The sequence below is a fragment of the Panthera onca genome, chromosome B1 (assembly GCF_046562875.1).
Source record: "Panthera onca isolate mPanOnc1 chromosome B1, mPanOnc1 haplotype 2, whole genome shotgun sequence".
Classification (NCBI taxonomy): Eukaryota; Metazoa; Chordata; class Mammalia; order Carnivora; family Felidae; genus Panthera; species Panthera onca.
Window position 1 is genome coordinate 120006354 of NC_138342.1, and position 26925 is coordinate 120033278.

Sequence of the window (26925 nt, forward strand, 5' to 3'; positions counted from 1 at the left end):
TAAAGGGCTTGCACAATGGGGAATGCAGCATGACATTGGGGCAAAAGTCATCTTAAGTTGGCAGAATCCAGGTTGAAGTGATGAAGGATCAGCATCAATTTTCTAGCTTTCGTTGGCCTGGTATCTGAGTGCTCAAAGGGGTTTAGATCCTGTAAAGATAACACAAGAATGTGCATCAGGTCAATCTTTACTTTTGAACCAGCACTGGGAGTTTTGTTGATAGAGTCATAGGCAGTTAATGGATATGAGCAGGGAACAGGTGCTTTCTGGCTGATAAAAGCAGTGAGGCACAGGGCACCTTACTGGCTTAGTCAGTGGGAACATGTGACTCTTGATCTTGACCTTGGAGTTGTAGGTTTGAGCCCCATGTTGGGTGTAGAGAATACTTAAAAATAAAATATTTTTTAAAAAGGGGGGTTGTGAGGCCAAGTTCCAAACAGTCTGGACAGACCCCAAGGGATATGCACACATTCTCCCCTATGACTACTGTCCTACAGTAAACTATAGCTTTATTATAATACATTTACATTGCAGTTTTAATCCTCCTCCCTTCACCCCCAAGAATGGCTGCCATAACAGTTTCTGAGAGGGGACATATAAGACCAAAAACTCCCCCTCACAACTCAGGAGAAGTCCTTTAGACGATTGGTTGCAACCTTAGTCAGACACTGCCCTGCTATGACCCATAACCCATGCAAACACAAAAAGAGAAGACAACCCTGAACCCTGGTGTCGTGGCCACCTCTGGGCCTGCCAGCTCTTCCATCTTAAGAGTGTCCTTTCGCTTAAACTGCTATTAAATTTTTGCTTAAGAATTTGGCTGAATTCTTTCTTGGCCGAACTCAAGAACCGAGGCCGGGTAATGGGACTCACCATTGCCATTACCACTGATTTATGGTCCCTGATATGATTAGGCTATCTCCTGGCCTGATAGTGGCTGTTGGCTCTTAAATTTTGTTGTTTGTTCAAAATTATTACCTATTGGGTAATAATAATAATAATAATAGTCATAATTGTAATTCTTCTGTAATTTCAACATAAACCAGGAAGTTCTGCAAGAAATGTGCTTTGGGCAAGTAGTGCAGGTCAGACATAGTTGACAAGATGGTCAGGGGCCTAAAGTGACTTTTCTTGTGTCAAGAAAGCTATGTCTCATCTTTCTTTTTCCAGGGACCCTTAACTCTTTCTGCTTATGGCATTACATATGTTTTTCGATTAGTATCGTTCCGACAACTAAAAGTATAGCTAATGCTTCACATCTATCTGTTCTTTTTCTTTCACCAGAGATAATCACAATCTGAAGTTAATATCATTTCTGTGGATGTTTGGATACTTTTACTAGGTATATATGTATCCATAAATAATGTATGTATATAATTGGTTTTTTGTTTTGCAATTTTACCAAATAGTATTTCAATTAGATTTCTCCTTTTTTTTTTTTAAAGTTTATTTATTTTGAGAGGGAAAGAGAGACAGAGTAAGCTGGAGAGAAACAGAGAGAGAGAGGGAGGTAGAGAATCCCAAGCAGCCTCTGTGCTGTAAGTGCAGAGCCCGACACAGGGCTTGATCTTACGAACCATGAGATCATGACCTGAGCTGAAGTAAGAGTCAAACACTTAACTGACTGAGTCACACAGGCACCCCTTAATTACTAGAACTTTATAATAAATAAGGTATCCTTCTTTTGCTGGTGTTTAAAATGGTCTGGGTTATTCATGGGTCTTTAGTCATCCATATGAATTTCAGCATCAATTAATCATATTCTATTAAAAAGTTCCTGTCAGGATTTGATTTGAACTGCATTTGCAGTTGAATTTAGAGACAATTTCCTTGTGGTTTTTATATCCAAAATTATTACAGTTCTGTTGTTTTGTACAGTTCTGTTGTTTTATACAGGTAATGTTTAAGATTTACCCTGTTAAATGAATTGATTACCCACTTTTGCTTTTTGCATCTCCCTCCTTTCTGAATTCCTTTTTTATCATTCTGAAGTATACTCTTTGGAATTCTTTCCATGAGGGTCTGTAAATGGAAAAGATTCTTTGTCTTTGTCTGAATATTTCTCTACTTTGTCATCACTTTTGTAGTGAATACTGGGAGACACTACCTATATCTCTCTTCAGAAACAAAGGACTTAAGGGTGTGGGTGGCTCAATCAGTTGGGCATCCAACTCTTGGTTTTGGCTCAAGTCATGATCTCTTGGTTTGTGAGTTTGAGCCCCGCATTGCGCTCTGTGCTGCTGGTGCAGAGCCTGCTTGGGATTCTCTCTCTCTGCTCCTCCCCACTCTCTCTCACTCTCTTTTTCTCTCTCAAAAATAAATAAAGTTAAAAAAAATAAACAAAGGACTTATTCCCTGAGCTGCTGGAGGTTCAGCAAGCTGACAAATTTCAGCTGTCAGCCCTCTTCAGTAGTAGTCTAGCTCAGTGTTATACTCGTTTTCCTTGTCAGCTCACATCTAATGACTATCACAGGTATATAAAGGTTGAGCCCACTTGCCTCAAATCTGAAGGGACACCCCAGATTCAAAGTTGAGGTCTCCATTAAAACTAGAGTATAGGCCAGCTCTTTCTTCTGTACATCCTGCTACCATTTCTTCCTCAGGAGTTGTTCCCAAAGCATTCCCTGATGAACTCTCTATATTCATCTCTGACGCAGAGGACCTCCAGAGAAACCAATTTAAGATAGTTGATGTTAGGAACGATTCAAGAAAATTGAATCATTCAACTTGAATCATTGGCCACATTGACTATCAGTGAGGACCTCCTCATTGGTGATAAATGTAGGACAGACAGACCTTGGCATGAGGGAACAGCACAATAGGTAAAGCTTTCATCAGTAGTTAACTGGGATGTATTCTAAAGAAAGATAATATACTAGCGGGTGCACTTAAGAAATATGAGGGAAACAATAATCTTAAGGGCAGAGGAATTGGCTGTTGCTAAGCAAAATCGATTCTTTGGAAAAAGCAAAACACTGAGATGGGTAATGGCTATTAAAAATCTAAGAGTCAAATCACAAAGCTTCTTTGGTAGCAAATAAAGAGGCTTTTATCTCCTGCAGTGGGAGGGGAGAAAAAGCTGAGGAACAGGCCCAGCACTAAATCATAAGTGTGGCAGAGCTCCAAAGGAGATTAACAGCCATGCAGCTCAGCTAGGTCGGTTATGCCAAGGTCAGAATGCTGGATCGTAAAGAAAGAAACCCTGATGCAGAGAGCTGGGTTGTGATACCTGAAAATCTTGAATGCCTAGATTCTCCTGACCCCTCTGTGTCTGAACATGGCCCAACATTCCTGACTAGTGGGTACTGCCTCCATCACACACACCTTGCTTAAATACAATGTAGAGACTTCTTCCTCCTAGCACAACTAGTACTCCCTTTAGGATCTGTCCCTAACCCCCTCCCAGCCACTGGGTCAATAACTTGTCATTCTTTACGATGTAATCTGGCATAATTATTGTAATCACCAGCAAGGGCAGAGTGGCAGCAAGGAAGAGGGCTCTGACACTCAGAATATTAGGGACATGGATGAAAGTATATAGTGTCCCCAGGAGCAGAATGGATCCCCAGGCCGCAAACAAGGATCTTGCTCAGTGTGTACAATCAAAATAAGCCAAGGGAGCAGATGACCAGGAGACTGAGAACAATATTCCAATAACGAGTCACAATTATTTGCCCAGTTTTTAAGTCTCAGCCAGTTTTTGGATCTAGCAACCATGGGCATTGAAAGGGCTGCCAGACACCCAGGAGGAAGACCCTGAAACATCATAATGGTGTATACTGTAATAATTCACCCAGAGGGTTATTTCCCAGAGGGCTCTTCACTGTTTTACTGGCTAACTGTATGTTAGGAAGACAAGAACATAAAAAGCTTCTCAGTGGATGGCATATGTAGGAAGTCACCTGCCTTCTGTTAAGCTTTACATTAAAGACATTTGCAAAACTGTAACACATACAACACTCTTGTATGTTTTCTATTAAGGAAAATATAACGTTTTTGTATAAATATTTATACTAAGATGTAATAGATGTATTATTCTTTAAATGTTTATTTATTTATTTTGAGAGAGAAAGAGACAGAGCATGTGTGCTACTGTGCACAGAAATGTGGGAGGGAAAGAGGAAGGGGGGTGGGGAGAGAGAGAATCCCGAGCAGGCTCCACAGTCAGCACAGAGCCTGAGGTGAGGCTCTATCTCACAACTGTGAGATCATGACCGACCATGAGATCATGCCTTGAGCTGAAATCAAGAGCCAGACGCTTGACTGAGCCACCCAGGTGCCCCTAAATATATTATTTTTAATGAATTAATAAATGTTATCTTTTAATTTTTTTGTATGGTAAATATCAATAGATATAGCCCACATAAACAAAGGTTGTTAGAATCTTCAGTTTTTAAGAATTTTTAAGGGGTCTTGAGACCAAAATGTTTAAGAATTGCTGCAACAGACAACCCCACCAGCCAAACCATCTGTGTAATCTTGGGGCAAGTTTCACAGTCTTTCTGCTCAAGGTTCCTCATGTGTAAACTCAGGAGTTAATACTACATATGTAAAGTAGAATGTCAGGAGCATAAAATGAAGTATAATCATTATTGATGTTATTCCGTTTTCTCTGTGAAATATAGTATCTGCTAAAATTGATGGAAAAAGTGATGGACGGTTGAGGAAAGGGGAGAAGATTTAATAACACCATATGGACCATGGGAATGACAAATCTGATTAGGAATATCTAGAAGGATTGAAGGGCAATTTTGAGAGCCTTGTGGAGGTTAATAACTTTGGATTCAGAATAAAACCATGATTGTGTACTCCCCCCCCCGCCCTCCCCCCCCCCCCCCCCTTAACAATACTAAGTCCACTGTAGAAAAGAAAAAACAAGCTGTTGAATTAACAGTATTGGGAATGTTCCAGTTGGTTTGATGAGAAAGAAAATAAGGCAAATTGTGATTGATGTAATGAACTGCATTTCATAACCTGGGGCAAAAGGAATGGGAGAAAGCAGAGAGATAATCGATAGGGAGAAAATTGAAGAGCTGAGATTTGTGGTCTTCGTTAGGAGGGAAAATTGAGTGAGAGACTTCGTAAAGTAGGAGGATGGATAGTTTGTCTGAATTTTGGATTTCAGTGGTGGAGTTGATCCACCTGACCACACAACCTGGAGTGTGGTCATGAGAGTAGATGCCTGTAGTGGCATCGAGATGATCGATCCTGGAGATGAAAAAAATCTAGAGCTCAAGAGAATGGGTTTGGATGTTAATGTCATTCTGGGTGATGGCAGAAGTTGGAAGTCAGTTTCCAAAGTTTTCCATCAATAAAGTGTGGGTAAAAAAATAGCAGCAATGAAGGAAAAATGTGGCATTGCTATATAGAAAGGAGGAATAATTATCTGAATGATGTACTGGGGAACAACAGCACTGATCCTACTTCCTAACCAAGAGATACAGAAAGTGCAAAAATGAGCACCGTTCACTTCATAGAAATGTAAAGCAAGCAGCTTTTATAAGGGAGAGGATGTTAGGTTTCAATTAAGGGCAAGGCGGAACACACACTAAAGGTCCAGAATGTGGGAGAATTTGTTCACAAAAGAATGGAGCTCACAGTGGAATGTTAGGCATAAAAGATGCAGGTAGCAGAAAGTTTCCAAAAGAATTAGGCAAGAATTTTCTGTCCGAGTCAACTGATGCAGTGTCAAGTTTGTGAATTCATTTCCCTCTTCCTTTAGATTTCTCCTTTTCTGAAAAAATAAAATTGACGGGCCTTCCCTTTTCCCCTCCTCCTGCAGTCCATTTTTCTTCTTCACTCAGGCATTCTCTTCCCGGCTCAGTCAAATCCTCCGCAGGAGTGGGCGGGCTCAGGGCGGAGCAAACAGAAGTGGGCGGGCCCTTCCTGTCGACGTGCTGCCGTAAGGGCGCTGCTGACATAAGAGGACATCCGGTCCGGTTTCTGTGTTGGAAATTGCTTCTCTCCGCCCTTCTTCGGTGTTAGTAGGTTCTTCTCCCGGAGTCCTGTCCCGCAAGTTGGATTTGCTGCAGCCGCGGGCCGGTCTCACGCTGTTCCCTGCCCCTCTGCCCCCGGAGTGAGCCCGGCCTCCCCGCGAGGGTGAGCTAGGTCGGCCTGGAGCGCGCGCGAGGGAGGGTGTCCCGCGGGCGGGTGATGGTTGTCAGTTCCCGAACCGCGTGGCACCTCCGCGGTGGCCTCTGGACGCCCCTATCACTCCGCTGGGTCCGATGATTGCGGGCTTTTCCCCCAAAGGCGCGCTGACCTCGTGCCTTTTTCCTCATTTGGTGACACGGGCCACGTTTTACAGAAGTCGAAACGGTACCGGAGAAGGGCTTAAAACCATCTAAGGCTGAGAAAAAAAATTCATTAAGTTTCCAGAACAAATTGGAGAAAAAAAATGGAGGCTCAACAAAAAATTCACCGGGCGAGCACGCTGTGATTGTTTTGTGAGTTCCTTTGGCAGGAGCAGTACACATTTTTTTCACCCTGTAGATTTTTGTCGTTATAAATCCTGAAAGGGTGATCTCCTGGGCTTCGATGTTACTTAGCCGACCACCTATTAAACCTCCTGGCCTGATTTGTCTGTATTTTTAAGTCGCAGCTTCCCACCCCACTTGGCTTTTGACTGGACATTTTAAGTTGGACATTTTGAGTTGGAACCCGAAGTAGGAAAGCATGAGTGACCTTAGTACATGTTGGTGCATGATTTTGCCCAGTTGTAATTGGCCCTTTAAATAAGAAATAGGAATTTCTTAAAGGTGTGATTTCTTGGAACTCTGTCCATGTATCATGGATGTGTTTTGGTTTCTTTGAAAAGAATGTTCATGCCTTCAGGGAGGTTGTCACAGTCACCAATGAAACTTAATCCTATCCTTGGAAGTTTAGAATTTGTAGATTTTTAGTTGGGCCTAGAAATATAAATCTGTATTTGTTAGGAATTTTTACAGTTGATTTTTGAGAATCACTCTTAGAGAAGACTTAAAAAGTACATATTTTGAAGAATATTAAATTTGAGGTTCATGTTTCAAAGCAGGTACATAGACCCATTCATGCCTGTGTCACTTCATTTATTGACTACTTAATATATACCAGGCAGGACTGGTATATAAACATTGTCAAGAAAGACAAATCCTCAGAGAACATGTCTTCAGATTGGATGAAAAGCCAAATAAAAATATGTTATGCAGTAAAAATCTTTTTTTTTTTTTTTAATGTGGTAGTTCTTTCAACTAAGTGATGAAAGATGAAAGCCTGTTTTAAAGTCCTTATTTATATAGGACTTTATGTGCATACTCCTATGTAATACTCTTAAACATAAATTTGAACTTTGTTAAAATTATGTACTCTAGAGAGACATTCATTTTAAGTTTTTTTTTTTTTTTTTTTTTTCACGTTTATGTATTATCAAGAGACAGAGCATGAGCATGGGAGGGGCAGAGACGCGGAAACAAGAATCCAAAGTAGGCTCCAGGCCTGAGCTGTCAGCACAGAGCCCGTCACAGGACTCGAACCCACAAACCATGAGATCATGGCCTGAGCCGAAGTCCGATGCTTAACTGACTGAACCACCTAGGCACCCTGATAGACATTCTAACATAAGAGTTGAAGGGCAGCTTGTAGAGTCAAAGCAACTATGATACTTTTAATATCTTTTCAGAGAGAGAAGTTTGGCTTTGCGGTTAATGGTGTCATTTGACTTGACTGTCAGATGTTTTGTTCAGATATTATATAGGAGAAGTAAGACTCGTTATACTTCAGATCTTAGCATCAAGTCGTCTGAATTTATAGTTCAAAAAAGTAATATAAGCTGGGTAAATGGTAAACTTTTTAATTATTTCTTGCTAATGATATGCCCAATAACTTTTTAATTTGGTACTGAGTAATTTTTAAAGAATACTTAACATCAGAGAAACTTTCTTTTTGTCCCTCAGTGGGAAAGGAAAACTTTTAGCTTTTGGGATGAATTGGTCTGATTTTCATATTTTTAAGAATTGTTTGGAAATGCAAATAAGTTCCTCATTTTAAAAGTCATATATTTTATTTGAGATAATGTATATGTAATATTTCATAAAGGCTTAAAATGTCCTTAACAGTCAAAATGACAGAGTTGAGTTTAAATTTTAAAGAGAGTAAAAAAAAAACCACTTCATTCTACTATTTTATTTAAGATAGCGAATACAACCAGGCATTTATATCTTCTCTGTTCTCTTGTGTAGAAAGAGCAGTAAAATGCCTAAAAAGAAGACCGGTGCAAGGAAGAAGGCAGAGAACCGCCGGGAACGTGAAAAACAGCTCAGGGCGTCAAGAAGCACCATAGATTTAGCTAAACACCCATGCAATGCGTCAATGGTAACAGCTTTTTTTGATATCTGTTGATGGTTGAAAAACTATATAATCTCTGAAAAATGCCTGAATAAAATTTTGCTGAATACATTGGTGCTGCATACATTTTATTGAATTTCAAATTTGTGTTTTGTCCCTTGTTTTTATTGACTCTGAGTAGCAGTGAGTGAGTTATTTATTTAGTTATTTCCTTGGCTGCTGTTGGTGATAGATAGGAAACAGTAAATACTAGGAACTGTGATATTTTCTAGCTTTTCTAACCTTATATGCATTAACTTAATTTGTTCTATTAGTTGGAAGCTTTTCATTATTTCTCTTAGCACTTCTCAACTCCTATGATTTCTTTTTTCTAAACTTTTCACTTTTCTAGACCTCTCTTTTGGCTATTACCTTATTTTCCTGTGCTCAGTGGGTTAGTCTTGATTGTTTCTGGGCTTCTTTGGTCAAAGCGTTAAAAAGCGAGATTATCGTGTGATTATAACCCCTTTCCTTTCTTTGACTATGTTTCTCTTAGTTGTCCCTTATTTCTCTATTTCCAGTCTTCTCTACTTTTTCTATTCCTGCTACTCCTCAGTCTTCTTTTGTTTCATCCAAACATATGAAATGCTTAATATGACTCAGTTCCACAAATGTTTCTTGTGCATTTACTTTTTGCCAGGTACATTTTAGGCAGAAAGATGGGGTATACATAGATGAGTGATGCAGCCCCTGTTTCCACAAGTTTATAGATCAGTTGTCTTGTTGTTTGTAAGTGACAAATCCAACTTACGTAACTTTAGGGAGAACTAGAGTTTATTGACTAACATGTAGTTGGGAAGGGCATGGATGTAGCTGGAACTCAGGGACAACTGGAACAAACTTGTGGTTCCATCTTTTGCTTGTGTTTCTTTTTGCTTATTAGTTCCATTTTCTCATGTTGTCTTACCCCATTTGTTTGGGTTCATACATACTGGTAGCCTGTGTATCTCACATCACATAATGTCCTCAGAGAGGGAGAAAACTCTGATTGGACTTGGCCAGGTGCCCAGCCAGGGCTAACGTTTATGGCTGTCATCACGTGTGGGAGGGACCAGGATTACATAACACAGGACAGATGGTAGACACTCCCTTCAGGGTCATTTTTTAGAGAAGACGGATATGGAACAGACAAAACAAGAAATGACTCACATACATAAATATACATAGTGAAGGCTAGAGTTTGGTAAGTGTTGCCTTGTCGCAAATGTACAATTAAGACTAGGGTACATCTGGGGTAAGAGGTGATAAATTTGAGTGTGCTGATGGGGTACAGTTCATAGAGGAGGTGGGATCATCACCAGAACTTTGAACAGGTGAAGATTGTAAGGATAGGCTTTTCAAGGAAAAGTATTAGAATAGTAAGGCATGGAAAAGAGAGAGTAGAAGACATTTCATGAATGACTGACCATAGCAACTTGAATCTAAAGAGAATAGGCTAGCAAGGTTTGAAAGTGTTTAGGGACCAGATTGTCGAGAGCTTTTAGTACCATGTTTAGGATTCTAGATTTTCTGGGAGCTTCATCATACTGTGTTCTGAATTTCTTATGTCCATTCTGTAATACTTATCTGACTAAAAAACAATAACAACAACAAAGAACACAACCAAAGCACAAACCACTGCTTTATTTATTTCACCTCTTGTGGAGATACCACTTCTTGCTCTGTGTGGTATGCCCAAGAACACACCTTTATTATTAAAGTATGTATAGATGCTTGTTTACATGGGTGAAGTTGGAGACTTTGGGAAGTGTTAACTTAAATTTTAACATGAAAAATAAGGTATTTTTTATAATGCAAGTAAATTTGTAGTTTTCAGTCCGTAGAAACTTAATGTTCTGTTTTTATATTTTATAGGAATGTGACAAGTGTCAGAGGTAAATATTTATTTCTTTTTATATGTAATAACAGAGATCTCTCACCTTTTATCTGATAGTGACCCTATTTTAAAATTTTATTTTACATGACAAGGCGGCAGAAGAATAGAGCGTTTTGCTATTTTTGCAATTCTGTACAGAAGTTACCAATTTGTGCACAGTGTGGTAAGTATATGATACCTAAGGACATATGCCTTTTCTTTTCTTTTCTTTTCTTTTTCTTTCTTTTTTTTTTTTTAATGTTTGTTTATTTTGAGAGAGAGAGGGAGCGCAAGCAGGGAAGGGGCAGAGAGAGGGAGAGAGAATCCTAAGCAGGCTCCACCCTGTCAGCACAGAGCCCAACACCGGGCTCAATCTCACAAACCCATGAGATCATGACCAAGATGAAACTTAACTGACTGAGCTTAACTGGACGCTTAACTGAGCCACCCAGGCACCCCTATATGCCTTTTATCAAACATTTGTTTTGTAGTTAATCAGTTTGATTCTATGGGTTTATCATTGTTTACAGTAATGTTAAAACTTATTAATGAAATAGCAAATTGTTATTTGGCTTGTCAAACACTATCACATCTTGATTTTGTCTCTCTGATACGTTATAACATTATAAGATCAGATTTCAGATTAATAACATTTGGTGATCTTAATTTTTAGTTATACTAACTTAGTCTTGTTGATATCTGTTTGTATACTTTTTTTAAGTTTTGATTCCTGCTGAAATTGCCCACAGTATCTTAGACCGTTGAGAATCATTTTATTCCACATTTTCTTGGTGCCAATTTTTTTTTTTTGGCACTTAGCATAGGATTCTTGAGTTTCCTCATATGTTTTCCCAGGTGATTGCAATAGAGTTCCTAAGCCATGTACTCAGTTGCCAGGTGTAAGTGAAAACCTTTATTCAGAGTAAATGATTATTCAAAGTAAAACTAAATGGTAGTTCATAGAACAACAAGGTTGGTGCTTCCAAAATAGTCTTCCACAGAGTACTTGAGATATTAATAGGTGTTTCTTAAAATAATGCATACATTTGAGAAATGCTGTTTGTTTCATGTCTTTGTTTCCATCTGGGAGATTTCTATTACATACTTTTATGTTTAAGGTTCTGAAAACCTCCAGTAAAGAAACCTGATTCATTTTATTCACGCCATACTTACTTCTCAAACTTTTGTTTCAACAAATGTCCCCTTTGGTTATGGGATAATAGTTTACGGTAGAACACAGTTTGCAATATGCTCATTTAAATGTGTTTATGTATGATAACATTGCAGAAAATTAGCAGTGTTTAGGGCTATATCCCTGAATATTTCTAGTGTAGTTTTAATTTTCAAAGAGGCCATTTTTTTTAGGTTTATATAAAGTTAATGAACCAGGTAAGTTGCATAATCATGGTTTGGTTTGGTTTGAGATATTCTGTGGAAAGAAGTAAGCAATAACTTCAAACCAGACTGTTTTTATTGTGAATTACAGACTGTAAAATTTATTTCAAAGCATATCTTTTTAAAATCTGTATTAATTCATCTGAAAATTCATAAGATTTTAAACTACTGATTGTTAGATTACAAACTCTAACCTGCAGTTTCTGATTTTTAGTACAAACAGTAATTAGCATATAATTTTATCATGCAATACATTTTTATAGATTTACTAATAAATTTCTAAATTTTTTTTAAGTTTATTTATTTTGAGAGAGAAAACATGAATGGGGAAAGGGCAGAGAGGAGGAGGAGGAGGAGGAGGAGGAGGAGGAGGAGGAAGAGGAGAAGGAGGAGGAGGAGAGAGAATCCCAAGCAGGCTCCTCACTGTCTGTACAGAGCCCGATGTGGGGCTTGAACCCATGAACTGCGAGATCATGACCTGAACCGAAGTCGGATGCTTAACCGACTGACCCACCCAGGCTCCCCTAATAAATTTCTAATCTTAAAAGATCTGATTCAGGTTAGATCTCAGTTATATCTAGCTTCTTTTTTTAGTAACATAAGCAGTGAACTGCTGCTTTCTATCCATTTTCAAATTATTTCCATAGGAATTTAGGCTAGATAGAAAGCAGAATCAGTGAGTACTTACGTGTACTACTTTGCAAGGCTAATAATGCACATTTGTTTCTTTACTAGGGAAAACCAAGTGCATGATGAAGTCTTCAGACTGTGTCATAAAGCATGCTGGTGTTTATAGTACTGGCCTTGCAATGGTGGTAAGTTTTTTGTCTTCATCTCTTAGACTAGCGGGTTTCCAAGGATAAGAAGTCTTTGTGACCGATGGTGATTTTTTTCTAAATAGCACTGCTTTGTCCTTGATTAAGTCAATCTGGAGTTTTTCTGGATTATCTGTGGAATGTTCTTTGTATGATTTTCCTTTAATACCCACTTGTTTTTGATTGCTTCCTCTTTTCTTTCTGGAAAACATACAAGAAATGGAAACTTATTTAAAGTTGACTTAAAAATTCATTTGTCCTTGGTACCTTTCTAGAGTGTCTTAATCAGACTTCATAGAACTCAGCACTTAACTATACTGAATATCCTTCTTAAGCAAGGTTCAGGCTTCGGTTACAAGGTAACCTAGTTTCAAAAGAACATAACATTAGATTTTTTATAGCTTTACATTTCAAAAAAGAATACATATTTAACATAGGCTTATACATAATTTCCTCATTAGATGTAGAGTTTTCTAAGGAAATTCATTGTTTAAAATACAGGCATACCTTAGAGATATTGTGAGTTGGTTCCACTGGATGGCTAAGTTGGTTAAGTGCCTGATTTTGGCTCAGATCATGATCTCACGGTTTGTGAGTCGAGCCCTGCTTTGGGCTCTGCACCAACAGTGTGGAGCCTGCTTGGGATCCTCTCTTTTCCTCTCTCTGCCCCTCTGCCACTTGCGCAAGTGTGCAATTGCTCTCTCTCTCTCAAAAATAAATAAACTTAAAAATAAAGGTTACGTTTACACTATACTGTAGTCTATTAAATGTATAATAGCATTAGTCTAAAGAGACATTTTACGTACCTTAATTTAAAAATATTGCTATAAAATGTTAATCATCACCTGATCTTTCAGGGAGGGAATTGTAATCTTTTGCTGGTGGAGGTTCTTCCCTTGATGTTGTTGGCTGCTGATCAGGCTGGTGGTTGCTCATGGTGGGGGTGGCTGTTACAATTTATTAAAATAAGACAGCCATATAAAGTGCTGCATCAGTTGACTCTTCTTTCACGAATGATTTCTCCATAGCACGTGACACTGTTTGATAGTACTTTACCTACAGAAGAACCTCTTTCAGAATTGCAGTCAGTCCTCTCCAACCCTGTCACTGCTTTTAAACCAATTTTTTTTTTTATTTTATTTTTTTAACATTTATTTATTTTTGAGACAGAGGGAGACAGAGCATGAACAGGGGAGGGTCAGAGAGAGGGAGACACATCATCTGAAACAGGCTCCAGGCTCTGAGCTGTCAGCACAGAGCCTGATGTGGGGCTCGACCTCATGGACCGCGAGATCATGACCTGAGCTGAAGTCAGCTGCTTAACCGACTGAGCCACCCAGGGGCCCCGCTTTTAAACCAATTTTATGTCATATTCTCAGTCGTTGGCTGTCATTTCAACAATCTTCCCAGTGTCTTCATCAGGAGTAGATTCCATCCCAGAAACCACTTTCTTTATTTGTAACAAGGAGCTTCTTATCAGTTCAAGTTTTACTGTGAGATTGCAGCAATTCAGTCCCATCTTCAGGCTCCACTTGCTATTTCTACATCTACAGTTACTTTCTCCACTGAAGTCTCGAGCCCCAGTAAGTTATCTGTAATGATTGGAGTCAACTTCTTCCAAATTCCCATTACCGTTGATATTTTGATCTGTTCCCATGAATCACTAATATTCTTGAAGGCATCTAGGATTGTGAATCCTTTTCAGCTTTTCAATTTACTTTTTCAGATCTGTTAGATGAATTACTATCTATGGCAGCTATAACCTTATGAAATATATTTCTTAAATAAAAAGACTTGAAAATCAAATGACTCCTTGATCCCTAGGTTGCAGAACAGATGTTGTGTTAGCAGGCCTTTTGAAAACAACATTAATTTCATTATATGTCTCCATCAGAGCTCTTGAGTACCAGGTGCACTGTCAGTGAGTAGTAATATTTTGAAAAGAATCGTTTTTTTCTGAGCAGTGGGTCTCAACAGTGGGTTTAAAGTATTCAGTAAACTATGTTGTAAATAGATGTGCTGTCATCCAGGCTTTCTATTTCCATGTATTGAGTATGGGCGGAATAGATTTAGCATAATTCTTAAGGGCCGTAGGCTTTTCAGAATGGTAAATTAGCATTAGCTTTAACCTGAAGTCACCAGCTTTATTATTAGTCTCTAATAGGAGAGTCAGCCTGTCCTTTGAAACTTTGAAGGCAGGAATTGACTTCTCTTCTCTAGCTATAAAAGTCCTACATGGCATCTTCAATGTGGGGCTATTTTGTCAACATTGAAAATCTGTTGCCTGGTGTAGCCACCTTCATTAATTTATCTTAGCTGTATCTTCTGGATAACTCGTGGCAGCTTCTATATCAACTCTTGCTGCTTCAGCTTGCATTTGGATGTTACGAAGATGGCTTCTTTCCTTAAAGCTCATGAACCAGCCTCTTCACTTGAAACTTTTCTTCACCTCTCAGCCTTCGTAGAGCCGAAGAGAGTTAGGGCCTTCCTCTGGATTAGGCTTTGGCTTAAGGGGATATTGTGGCTGATGGGATCTTCTATCCACACCACTCAGACTTAATCCATATCAGCAATAAGGCTATTTTGCTTTTTTATCATTCATGTGTTTATTGGAGTAGCACTTTTAGTTTCCTTCAAGAGCTTTTTTTGTGTGTGTGTATTCACAACATGGCTGAGTATCTGGCACAAGAAGCTTACTTTTGGCCTGTCTTGGCATTCAGCCTGCCTTCCTCATGAAGCTTAATCATTTCTAGCTTTTGAGTTAAAAGTAAGAAATGTGCAACTCTTTCACTTGAACACGTAGAGGCCACTGTAGGGTCATTAACTGGTTTAATTTCCATATTGTTGTGGCTCAGGGAATAGAGAGGCCCAAGGAGAGGGAGAAAGGTAGACAGACAGCTGGTCGGTAGAACAGTCAGAATACATACAACATTTACTGATTAAGTTTGCTGTTTTATATGGGCACAGTGTGTGGTACTCCAAAACAATTACAATAGTAATAACAAAGATCAGTGATCACAGGTCACCATGACAGATAAAATACTAAAGTGAAATATCATGAGAATTACCACAGTGTGGTGCAGAGACACGAAGTGTGCAAGTGCTGTTGGGAAAATGGCACTGATGGTGCAGGGAAGCCACATACCTTCAATTTGAAAAAAAAAATTACACTATTTGTAAAGCATATAAAAAAATGAAACGCAATAAAATGAGGTATGGTGTAATTAAAATAGTAGTGCTGTGTGATGGATTTTACTCTCTCTTCCTTTCAACCAATTTTACTGTATTCTGTTGTGTGATTTTATGCTCCGGTGCAGATTTCATTCCATGAGGAAGGCAATAGTATATCTATGTCAAACAGATATTTTATTTATTTATTTAATTTATTTTTTTAATGTTTTCTTTATTAGAGAGAGAGAGACAGATCATGAGCAGGAGAGGAGCAGAGAGAGGGGGAGACACAGAATCTGAAGCAGGCTCCAGGCTCGGAGCTGTCAGCACAGAGCCCAGTGCAGGGCTCGAACTCACAAACCGTGAGATCATGACCTGAGCCGAAGTTGGACACTCAGCTGACCGAGCCACCCAGGCACCCCAGATATTTTATTTATAGTAACTTCCCAAGAATTTAATTTTCCATCATGAAGCAGACCTTAATATATTCCATGTGTGCATATCTTAAAGAAGGAAGAAACTAGACTTATTCATAAGTATCTTGTGAATTCCTCTTCATTTTAAATATAGGATTTTCAATGTTATCTTTATTCATAAATCAATGTAATCTTCCTTGGTAGCTTGCTTATGCCCAAATTTATTAAACGGTTTTAAACAAATTCGCTAAATTGTAGGGGCACTTGGGTGGCTCGATTGAGTGTATGACTCTTTGATTTCAGCTCACGTCATGATCCCAGGGTCGTGTGATTGAGCCCTGCATTGGACTCCACACTGAGTGTGGAGCCTGCTTGGGATTCTCTCTCCCCCCCCCCCCCCCGCCCCTCTCCCTGCTTGCACACTCTCTCTCTCTTAAAAAAAGAAAAATTGAAAAAAATTCACTAACTTGTGTGAATGTGAATGATTGTTTGTATAAAACATTTCAATAGACTCCTGTATCATTAGCTTTACATTCTAGAAAAATGATTTTCTGGGAATCTTCTAATTGTCTGTTGAAATTCCCTCTACCTTCTCTCTTCTTGACCCTGCTTTGCCCTGGGAGCCTGACCTGTGTGTATGGATTGGATCAGTGGCTTTCTTACCTTCTGGCTTCACTTTGGGTTCACCCAATGGGAGACCTTGGCAGGAGGCCTGTAGATGGGAGGATAATAAAATCTGGGTGTTTATTCTCCCTCGCTCACTCCCTACCAGGTTATCCTGTTTGGGCATGATTTGGCCACAGTTTCTCTCTATATGGCTATGTAATCCTCTCCAACTGGTTGTTTCTTCAGATTCTGGTAACTCCTTCCGCTCCCTTATTTCAGGCTCAGGGGTGGTAACTACATCATACTTTATGTTTATTCTAAGCCCTTCCTTGTCCTTTGTAAATTATTTCTTTTAAGCTTTTAAACTGTCCTGGATTATTCTGTATGTCATCTTTTTGGTGCTAGAACACTGAATGTTCCAAGAAATGTATTTGAGGATTTGCAATCCACAGTGGTAATCCATATTTACATCTCAAAAAACATCCTTCCTATTTGCTCTTTATGGCTTCTGTTACAGAGTCTTGAATGCTAAGCACTGAATTGAGGTTCAGAACACCGTGGTTTAAATCTCAGCTCCACTATAATTTTGCTCTGGGATTTGGAGTTAAGACTTGGGCCACTGTTTATTATCTGTAAAGGAAAGAACATCTAATCCCATTTTCTTAAGATTTATTCTAGCAATTAATATTCTGTAGATGTCATTGTGTTATTGAAAGGTATAGTTGGTCTATCTTGATGTAGAATTGGAGAGTCTTACCCTGTTTTTTAGTTTTATATATTTTATTTTCTTTTTTTCCACAAAGAAATGTAGTAATGATTTAAATCATGAGTTGCCTTAACAAAAAAAGATGCTGGCAGAAGTTTAATATTTTTTCTCAGTTACTCCAGAAAAGCTATGTAAATTACTGTATAAATGATTCAGGAAGGAGTTTTCTTAATTCAAAAATATTTCTACTTGAAAAAATTTCGTTACTGTGATTGCTGTAGATAAGAATGCTTAAAATGTGGACTCCAGACATCATTTGAATTAGAATTCAGTTTGAAGGCAACACTTGTAGCTCCGTGACTTACTTTAATGATTAGGATTAGGCTTAAGTATATAGTTTCCACCTTGCTTTTTCTTTTGATTTATAGACAAATTTTGTATATTATAAATAGTTGTTGGTGAAGTAGTTTAATTTTGGCTTAGTGTAAACAAAATTTTTTTTTGTTTACACTCTTTAATTTTGGCTTAGTGTAAACAAAATTTTTTCTTTAGTGAAGCCCCCACTATCACTGAAGGTTGTTAAATTCCTAAACGCGTACAATTTTGATGGTTGCCATTGGTTAAACAACGGTTGCAGCCAGGCAAGTGACAAAGATTCATTTTTTGTGTGTTCCTTGGTTGCAGGGTGCAATATGTGACTTCTGTGAAGCTTGGGTTTGCCATGGGAGGAAATGTCTCAGTACACATGCCTGTGCCTGCCCTCTTACTGATGCCGAGTGTGTGGAATGCGAAAGAGGTGTCTGGGACCATGGTGAGTGATTACATATGAGCAGTGAACTTCACTGTAAGAAGGGCTGACTTTGACACATTCTGGATGTTCTTTTTGTGATTTTTTTTCAGGATACTGTCAATCCTGACTACTGTTGTGGTTACCAATTTAGTTGGAAAAGGGATTTATACTAGCAGTAATAGTCACTGTTAGGACTGCTTATGTAAGCCAGTAGGGAGGGGAGTTACAGGACCGCAAGTGTCTGTAAGCATTGCAAGTAGCCAGGAGATAGTGGGAGCCTGCTTTTTTATGGTTCACTTTGGCAGTTTTCATCGAAGCCTTTACCAGAACAAAAACTGCTGTGTCATTTTGGTATAAATCTGAAACAAATTGCTTTCTTATTGAGCAGTGTTATGGATATGAATTTTTTAATTGAAGTTTATCGTTTTTACATTTGTGGGTTTTATGTTTTCATCCAATAGGAGGCAGAATATTTAGTTGTTCCTTTTGTCATAACTTTCTCTGTGAAGATGATCAATTTGAACATCAAGCCAGCTGCCAGGTTTTAGAGGCGGAAACATTCAAATGTAAGTTTTTATAAATTAGATATCCTTTGGGGCGCCTGGGTGGCTCAGTTGGTTAAGCGTCCCAACTCTGGGTTTTGGCTCAGGTCGTGATCTCTGCGTTCCTGAGTTTTGGTCCTACGTGGGCTTCATGCTGACAGTGTAGAGCCTGATTGGGATTCTCTCTCTATCTCTCTCTCTCTCTCCACCTCTCCCCTGCTTGTGCACACTCGCCCTCTCTCTCTCAAAATAAATAAACTAAGAAAAAAAAATACACTTAAAAAAATTAGATGTCCTTTGTACCCAAGATTCTGAGTAGTATTAGTGTTAGACTCTGGAGCGCCTGGGTGGCTCAGTTTGTTGAGCATCTGTCCTACTCTTGATTTTGGCTCAGGTCGTAATTCCAGGGTCATGGGATCAAGCCCCACATTGGGCTCCATGCTGGGTGTGGAGCCTGCTTGAGATTCTCTCTCCCTCTGCCCCTCCCCAGCTCACACCTGCGCTCTCTTTCTCTCACATTAAAAAAATATATAGTGTTAGACTCAATGAAAAAAGAGTCTAGTTTTTCATGCAGCTTCTTGTGGACTGTAATTCAACTTACTATCTATTTTCTGTTTTTAAGAAAAATTCAGAACCACATAGTCTGTTTTTTTTTTTCAATAGGGGTGCTACTGGCATCTTGTATGGGTGAGTTCTTCGTTTTGTGGGGTTGATCAGGCATTATAGGACTTGTAGTTTTCCTGGTACAGAGTATTAAATGTCATTTTTACTTCCAAGTTATTGTAACAACCTCCACTCCCAACCCCACAAAAACCCCACACACATTTCCAAATGCCTTTAAGTAAAAGTGATACGTGATATTGCCCCTAGTTTGTTCCAGTTAGTTGGTATCAGTGATTGTTAGACAGGAGAATGCATCAGAAACATCTGGGGGGGGGGGGGGCGTTTAAAAAAATATAGGTGCCTAGGCCTCATATCTGGAGAGTCTGTCTTTGAAGTTTGGTAGGTTCAGGCATGTATATTTAACCTGTACACATAAGTGTCATGTACCTTCCAGTTTAAGAACCCAGTGTTACCAACTGGGTATTATCAATGGTATTACCTTTACAGATAGATTACAATTTATTTCTACTTTTTGATTCTCAAAAGCTCAAGATTTAGAGTCAAACATTAAATTCTCCTTACTGGTTATGTGATTTTGGACAAATCACCAAACCTTTCTAAAGTTGAGTTTCCTTATATATTAAAGAAGACGCTAATCTCTTTTTCAAGGAGTTAATTAAAATGAGAATCCGTATAAAGTGTTATTATAGTACCTGTTACTTAGAAAGCCTTTATTAAATAGTAGATACCATTATAGGAAAGGCTGAAATTCCCCAGATGGTCACTTCCTTGAATTTAGTTCTTGTTTTGATATGAAATGCTCATCTCTGTATTCTATAAATTTAAAGTTGATCAGTTGTCAGTTTTAATGTATATATAAATACATACGTATGTAATTCTTACAGTGTTCCTATAGAAACTCTCAGAGGTTAAAGAACATCTCAAAGTATATAGCATTTTTGAGCCATTCTTAGGTTTCTGCAAAATGTGTAATATAAAATTGACTTACTTTATTTGGGGCTTGAGAGCTTTGTGTATTTTGTAGCATTTGAACCCCAAAGATAGGCAGTTCTGAGTGATAAGACTGTTATTTCATCAGGAAGTTTTAGTGATTCAGTAAAAGACAAAGGAAAAATACAAAATAGACTAATTGACAGGATTTTAAGATAAATCTGTCAATCATGTCTTTGATACCTGATAATTAAGGTCATTCTCATTGCAGGCTTACGGGTGTCTTTGGCTTACTGTAATTTATCTTCTTTACTTTTTTTTTTTTCCTGTTGCTTTATTTTTTTTTTGCCATTCTTTCTTTGCAAGTTGCCATTTAATGCTTGTTTTTAAGTATTTTCTTAATCATACACGAAGGTGTAGCTTGTTTCCACCCCCTTATTGGTCATACCTCATTATTTATAGGTTTTACCCTATCCTTATGAATTGGGAGAGAAAGAAATTTTTTTAAATGCTTACCTGCATAATTGGTGGTAAGGGTGTTTTGTTAAGAAAAAACAAAACAAATATGTTGACTATTTTTATAAATAACTAAAATGGCTTGAGGACTTCTAATTTAAAATGGCTTGTTATCAGCAGGCTTTGAAGCATCCCAACCTCCTGTCCTTTAAAATACTCTGGGAGCACCTGGGTGGCTCAGTTGGTTAAGTGTTCATCTTCTACTCAGGTCATGATCTCATGGTTCGTGAATTTGAGCCCCACGTTGGGCTCTCTGCTGTCTGCGCAGAACCTCCTTAGGATCCTCTGTCCCCTTCTCTTTTTGCTCTTCCCCCAAGTGTGTGTTCTGTCTCTTTCTCAAAAATAAATAAGCACTTAAAAAATAAATAAAATACTCTGAAGACATGGAAATAGACTGAAAATGAAAACCATTCCTAGTCTAAGAAAGTCAGGCTATTTTTGGAATCTGGGAGAAATGCATTCTTTATATAAAAGTCCAAGATTGTAACTCTTGGGGAGAGAAATAACTGGGCAGTTAACTGGAGTGCATGTGTATGGGGTTGAGGTAATTAGGGAAAGGATAGTGGCAGGGCCATGTTCCATCCTAGTCTGAGTTCCCAGAAGAAAAGATAAGGGTAAGATAGGCAACAGCTTGTCTTTGTGGCATGTCAAAGACTCGGGTAGTGTGGATAGGAAAAGATTCTATATTGGAAATGCCTGGTGTACGCTGGGAAATTGGGTAGGGAGCTTTGTACTTTCAGTATGTGTTCTGGCTATGTATTTGAAAGAGATTTATAACATTTTAGTTAAATATATCCTTTTCTTTTGACTGAATGAAAAGGGAAACAGAAAACCCCGCCTGGGCATATCTTCAAGTGGAAATGATTGAGAGTTCAGATTTTTTCCCCCCACAGACTGAATGAAACAGTATGGTTATTATTGGAGTAATTAGGTATACCTGTTTATACCTAATATAGTTAACCCTTGAACAATATGAGGATTAGGGGCACCAACCTCTGTGTAGTTGAGAATCTGCATAAAACTTTTGACTCCTGCCAGTAGCAAACTGTTGACCACAAGGCTTAACGATAACCTAAATAATGGTTGATTAACACATATTTTGTGTGTTGTATGTATTATGTCATATATTCTTACAATAGAGCGAGCTAGAGGAAGTAAAATGTTATTAAGGAAATCATTAGGAAGAGAAAATACATTTAAAGTACTGCACTGTATTTACTGAAAACATTTGCATATAAGCAGACCTGTGCTGTTCAAACCGTGTTGTTCAAGGGTCAGCTGTACATAGTAAGTACTCAGTTGATTTTTAACTTTTATTATTAGCACATAGGACAAATAATACATATCCAACTGAATTATTGGTATTGCTGTAGAAAAAAGCAGGATAGTGGGATAGAAGCAATAATAATATACCTATTTGAGAATCATTTCTGATAAAAAAAAAAAATACTTGCCTGTTCAGATTAAAAGGGTTCCCCATGAACCAGGCAAAATTAAATAAAAGAATTCCCAAATTAGCAACATCTGGTCAAATATTTGAAGTACAAAGATAGGCTTTCTTTGATTTGTTTTCCTTTTTATTTTTTCAAGAACTCTGAATAAAAGTTAATAGTTTACATTCAGGCTTTATTAGGGTACAGCTTAATTTATTTTCTCTCTATACCTCTGGTACTAATTTTTTTTCTTCCATTTCTAGCACAGTCAGTATGTGCCAGGTATTCTGCTTTTCTAATGTATTTGTACTTACGTTTAGGTTTTTCCTCAGTAATTACAGAGAATAACCCAAGTTAACATAGTTTAACGAAAATAAGGATAAAATATTTTGGGATTTTTTTCCTATCTTTTACTGCCCACTTGAACATTACTCTCTCTTCATAGTCACCTTTTCCACCAGAAGTATTCTATTCTCTTATCAGACATTAGGCAAAACATAGCAATAGTCTGCACCATTAGAAGTCCTATATTAATGGAGAAAATGATTCTTTATAAAATGTAAGCATTATATGATTAAGGGAAGAGCTTCAGCCAAGTGTTGTGGGAAAAAGGATGTCTCATTGCAAGTTTTCTAAGTATAATTAAGTTTGCCATCTCCTAGATCTGGAAAAGTGGAAGGAGATTGTAGAATAATTAGCACCGTACTAACTAAAGAATGCTGAGTATGTGCAGTGTGTTCTTTTCTTCTGGCTGGGGATTCCATCTCATTTTTATATATCCTCTAGGTTATACTGAGACAGGAAAAAAATGTTAATAATCTAAGTGCATCAAATATAAATCTGTGGAAAATAGTGTTTTAATTTCAAATTTGAATCTGGACATTATGTATTTTCACCCATAGGTGTTTCATGCAATCGACTTGGTCAGCATTCCTGTCTCCGTTGTAAGGTATACTGGTCTATTTTTTATTTTTTGATTTTGTTTTTAATCCCAGGACTTTTCCATCTTGGATTATTTATAGCTATAATTAATCTACAAGGGTCTTTAAACATTATGTAGCTTACTTCTTTTATTTTGGAGATTGTGAAATTGAATTAAGAAAGCTGAGTGACTTTCCAAAGGTCATCTAGTTGGCTTGTCTTAAGGTTGACACTAATGCACATGTCTGCTGATTCTTGGCTCCTTGTTTCTACACATTATACACATTACGTTTTATGGAGAGTATTCTGACCAAAATGTTGAGAGTATATTTTAATTAATATCAAAATTCACTTGCTTAGGAAAGTTTAAGTAAAGTGAAGATTGCCATAATGTTCCATGTCCTTAGATCTTGTGTCCAGCATTTCTGTTTGTCAAAGATCAGGTGCACTGATTCTCTTCCTGTCAGAAACATTTCCCTAGTTCTTCCTTCTATTCCTAACCCTATCTCTTCGTTCTCTCCCAGCTTTGCTCCCATTTTACCAAATGGCTTTCAAGTGTTGCCTGTGCTGTTCCCTCTGCCTTAGATCCCTTTTCCGATTTTGCTTACCCTACTGTACCTTTATCTTCCTTCAGATCTCAGCCAACACTCCATGTTTTCCAGGAAGCCTTTCCTGAATCCCATATCCAGTTTAGTGCCCCTCCTCTGCACTTCCCTTTCAATGCACGGTGTCTTGCAGTTGCCTTTCTACTTGTCTGTGTCCCCAGTTAGTTGTATATTTGAGGTTGGATAGGCTAGTCACCATTATGTCACCAGGGGCTTTTGTGAATGCTCATGTGTTTATGAATGAATAAAGGTGTTTATACTGTCATACCCCGTGTATAGTTTCTGTCTTATGTTAGGGTATAGTTTAGAGGGTCCTGGCAAAGACCATTTCCCTTGAGAAATTTAAATCAGGACCAATCCCAACAAAACTCTTAATCTTTACCCTTAACAAAACTGTGTCTTTAAAGTTCCTTGAGATATTGAATGATAATTTTGTGTATTTTTTGAATTATTTATTTACGTGCTTATTTTTGCTTCTCCTATATAGGCTTGTTTCTGTGATGATCATACAAGGAGCAAGGTGTTTAAGCAAGAAAAAGGAAAACAGCCTCCCTGCCCCAAATGTGGACATGAAACTCAGGAAACTAAGGATCTCAGCATGTCAAGTAAGGTTCTTCTTAAAATACCAATGGAGGGATTTTGTTTTCTTGCTTAGGCAAGATTTATCTCTTTTTTTCTCTATTTTTGTTTTTGCCACTTCTTCCTATTTGAAAAGATGAATGTGTTCTCTTAAGCAAATGGAATTTTATAGCCTTTGAAAATTTTTAGGTGAAGTTTCTCAATTTAACTTAAGAAATATACCATCATTCACTTTGATATTTGGCATTTGACTCAGTTAATGACATAGTGAATACTGAAATTTAAGACCAAAAAGAGTGATTTTTCCATTTCTGCTGAAGCTTTCCTTGTTAAATAATTGAGTAGCTATAAATCTTTAATATTTGAGTGCTGGTAGTCTTCGGTACTTGGAAGTTGGAATTCATTCTGAAGTTTTTTTGTAGGTGTGTGGTATTTGAGCAGCTATACTTACAATGTAATATATCATTCTTATAGGAAATTGTTTTCTGGTTTTTATATAACTTTTCTGTGAAAGAATAAGACTACTGCAAACATGCTTATAGTAATGCAGCTCACAGTTTTATTAAAGAGAATTTGACTCTTTACCAAATACAGCAGAATGGAACCATAATTCTAAATGACTCTGGCAATACTTTTGTTTAATCAAAGGTGTAGTTGTACAGTGAGGTAGGATTGATGATTTGCTGGTTTTTTGCACTAAACTATATTGCTACTTAGGCAGAAGAAATGAAGGGCTTTGTCTTGAAGGTCACCAGAATTCTAAAATAGCTCTTTTAAGAAAAATGTAATGACATGAAATCAACTGTTCTGTGATTTGAAAATAGAATTTTAACCCATCAAATGAAGGGCATTTTAGTTTTTAACATGCCTTATTTGAATTATATTTGGAGAGTGCTCTTAGTCTTACTTTGTTTTCCAACTTTTTCTAGATTTAATGAAATGACACTGTTCTCTTTATTATTTGTTATATATGGTATGTGCATCAACTCTGAGTAGGATAGAATTGATTGTTGTTACTAAGGTCTCCATTCTTTCCAGTTAAGGGAGGAAATTAGGAAAATGGGAGTAAGAAGCAGCCAATCAAATGCATGTAATTTTGTATATTGTAAAGGAAAGTGTTCCGATTCTTTACATCTTCACTCTCCTTTACAATATACAAAAGATGTAAAGAATCGGAACAAAGTGCCACGTATGTATCTGTCTTTTGTAGCACGCTCCCTGAAATTTGGCAGGCAGACTGGAGGTGAAGAAGGAGATGGAGCTTCTGGGTATGATGCCTATTGGAAGAACCTTTCTTCTGATAAGTATGGTGATAGCAGCTACCATGATGAAGAGGAAGATGATGATGAAGCAGAGGATGACGAAGAGGAAGAAGACGAAGTAGGAAAGGATTCAGATGCGGAGCCGTCAGATTTGTTTACCAATTTGAATTTAGGGAGGACCTATGCCAGTGGCTATGCTCACTACGAGGAACAAGAGAACTAGGAGAGCTGCTTGCCCATGGGTGACTGTGTCTGAGAGGAGCCAGGATATGTGTGCTTGATGAATTGAGTGTGGGTGTTCAGAAGTGCTGTGCAAAAGACTGGTCACACTTACAGGAGCAAGGAGTAGGGCATAGCATTTTTATAGGAACTGATAATCAGTCTCATAGCGTAAGAAAAATGAGTTCCAGATGTTAAGATGTGTATTGATCCAAGCAATTGAAGCATCATGGATGGGATTTTTGCTGATTTTAGTAATCAGTAGGTTATGCCAATTAGATACATATACAGGATAAAAGAACAGGATGGTAATATATTCGTTGGAAATTAAATTGTTGTTTTTATTAAAAAACACTGCTTATATTCGTTTTGTCTGATTTTGTAAAATGTGATGGGTTAAATGAATTACTGTGTTTTTCCCTGTAGGTCTGCAGGATGAAAGTCAGATGTTAAGTTCTAAATTTTCATTAAATATTCATGTTATCTTAAGTAGTCGTGATATGTATGTTTTAGCAGTTGACTCATTTCATTTTTTCTAAACAATGTATGCCCTGAACAGTACCTGTTATTAATGCCTAAATGTATAGACCAAGGTGAGTACATAGCCACTTTTCAGAGACACAGGGACAGAAATAGTATTACTACACAGACGTTTTATGTATTTCTCTTTGAATAAATATAGTATTTCACTTACATACTTTTGATATTTCTCATTCTCCATTTTTTAATCATTTTGGAAAGCATTCCAATGTTTATGTAGAAACTGCTTCATTTTTTTGTGTACTCTGAAATAAGTAGCGGAGATTAATGGTGTGGTAGATGCAGAGTTACGCAGCCAGACCCCCAGTATCTGTGGTGAGTGGAGAACAGGCATTTGGCTGGCGCAAGTTCAAGTTGTACACCTTGCACTGGCAGTGAACTGGGCTGGTGTGGGAGGGAGGAATGCGTTAGTGCACTGGCTGGCGTTTGAGAAGTATGGAGAAAATTGTAACTGTGAGGACAAAAGGGTTGTATGGCTATTGCTAGGCCATTCTTATTCTATAGAAACGTAATGAACAGCTGAGGGCAGTAACAGGCAGTGGGAAGCCAGGTGTGAAAGCCAGAGGCCCCTGGAACTAGTTTTTCATCTCAGCCTGATGGCTGAGAAAACTGAGGACCAAGCCCAGGATTTAATAGTCT

At 38.0% G+C, this 26925-nt stretch overlaps 1 protein-coding gene and 1 long non-coding RNA gene across 3 annotated transcripts; one reads left to right on the forward strand and one right to left on the reverse strand.

The window, feature by feature from the left end:
* LOC132692067 (uncharacterized) lies at positions 1-24160 on the reverse strand. The gene is made up of 3 exons (XR_013555124.2): positions 23700-24160; positions 2499-2662; positions 1-149 (listed from the first exon to the last, which is right to left on the reverse strand). It is a non-coding gene; the product is annotated as an uncharacterized LOC132692067 (long non-coding RNA).
* ZNF330 (zinc finger protein 330) lies at positions 5914-26441 on the forward strand. Of its 2 annotated transcripts, none has more exons than XM_060654114.3 (10): positions 5914-6108; positions 8217-8349; positions 10216-10235; positions 10330-10400; positions 12347-12426; positions 18010-18136; positions 18577-18681; positions 23063-23109; positions 24174-24291; positions 25476-26441. In XM_060654114.3, the coding sequence occupies exons 2-10, from the start codon at positions 8230-8232 to the stop codon at positions 25748-25750; spliced, it is 963 nt and encodes a 320-aa protein (XP_060510097.1). In that variant the 5' UTR covers positions 5914-6108; positions 8217-8229; the 3' UTR covers positions 25751-26441. The 2 variants fall into 2 exon arrangements, with proteins under 2 accessions (XP_060510097.1, XP_060510096.1); XM_060654113.3 differs by having other exon boundaries at positions 5914-6099.
* The last annotated feature ends 484 nt before the right edge of the window (positions 26442-26925 follow it).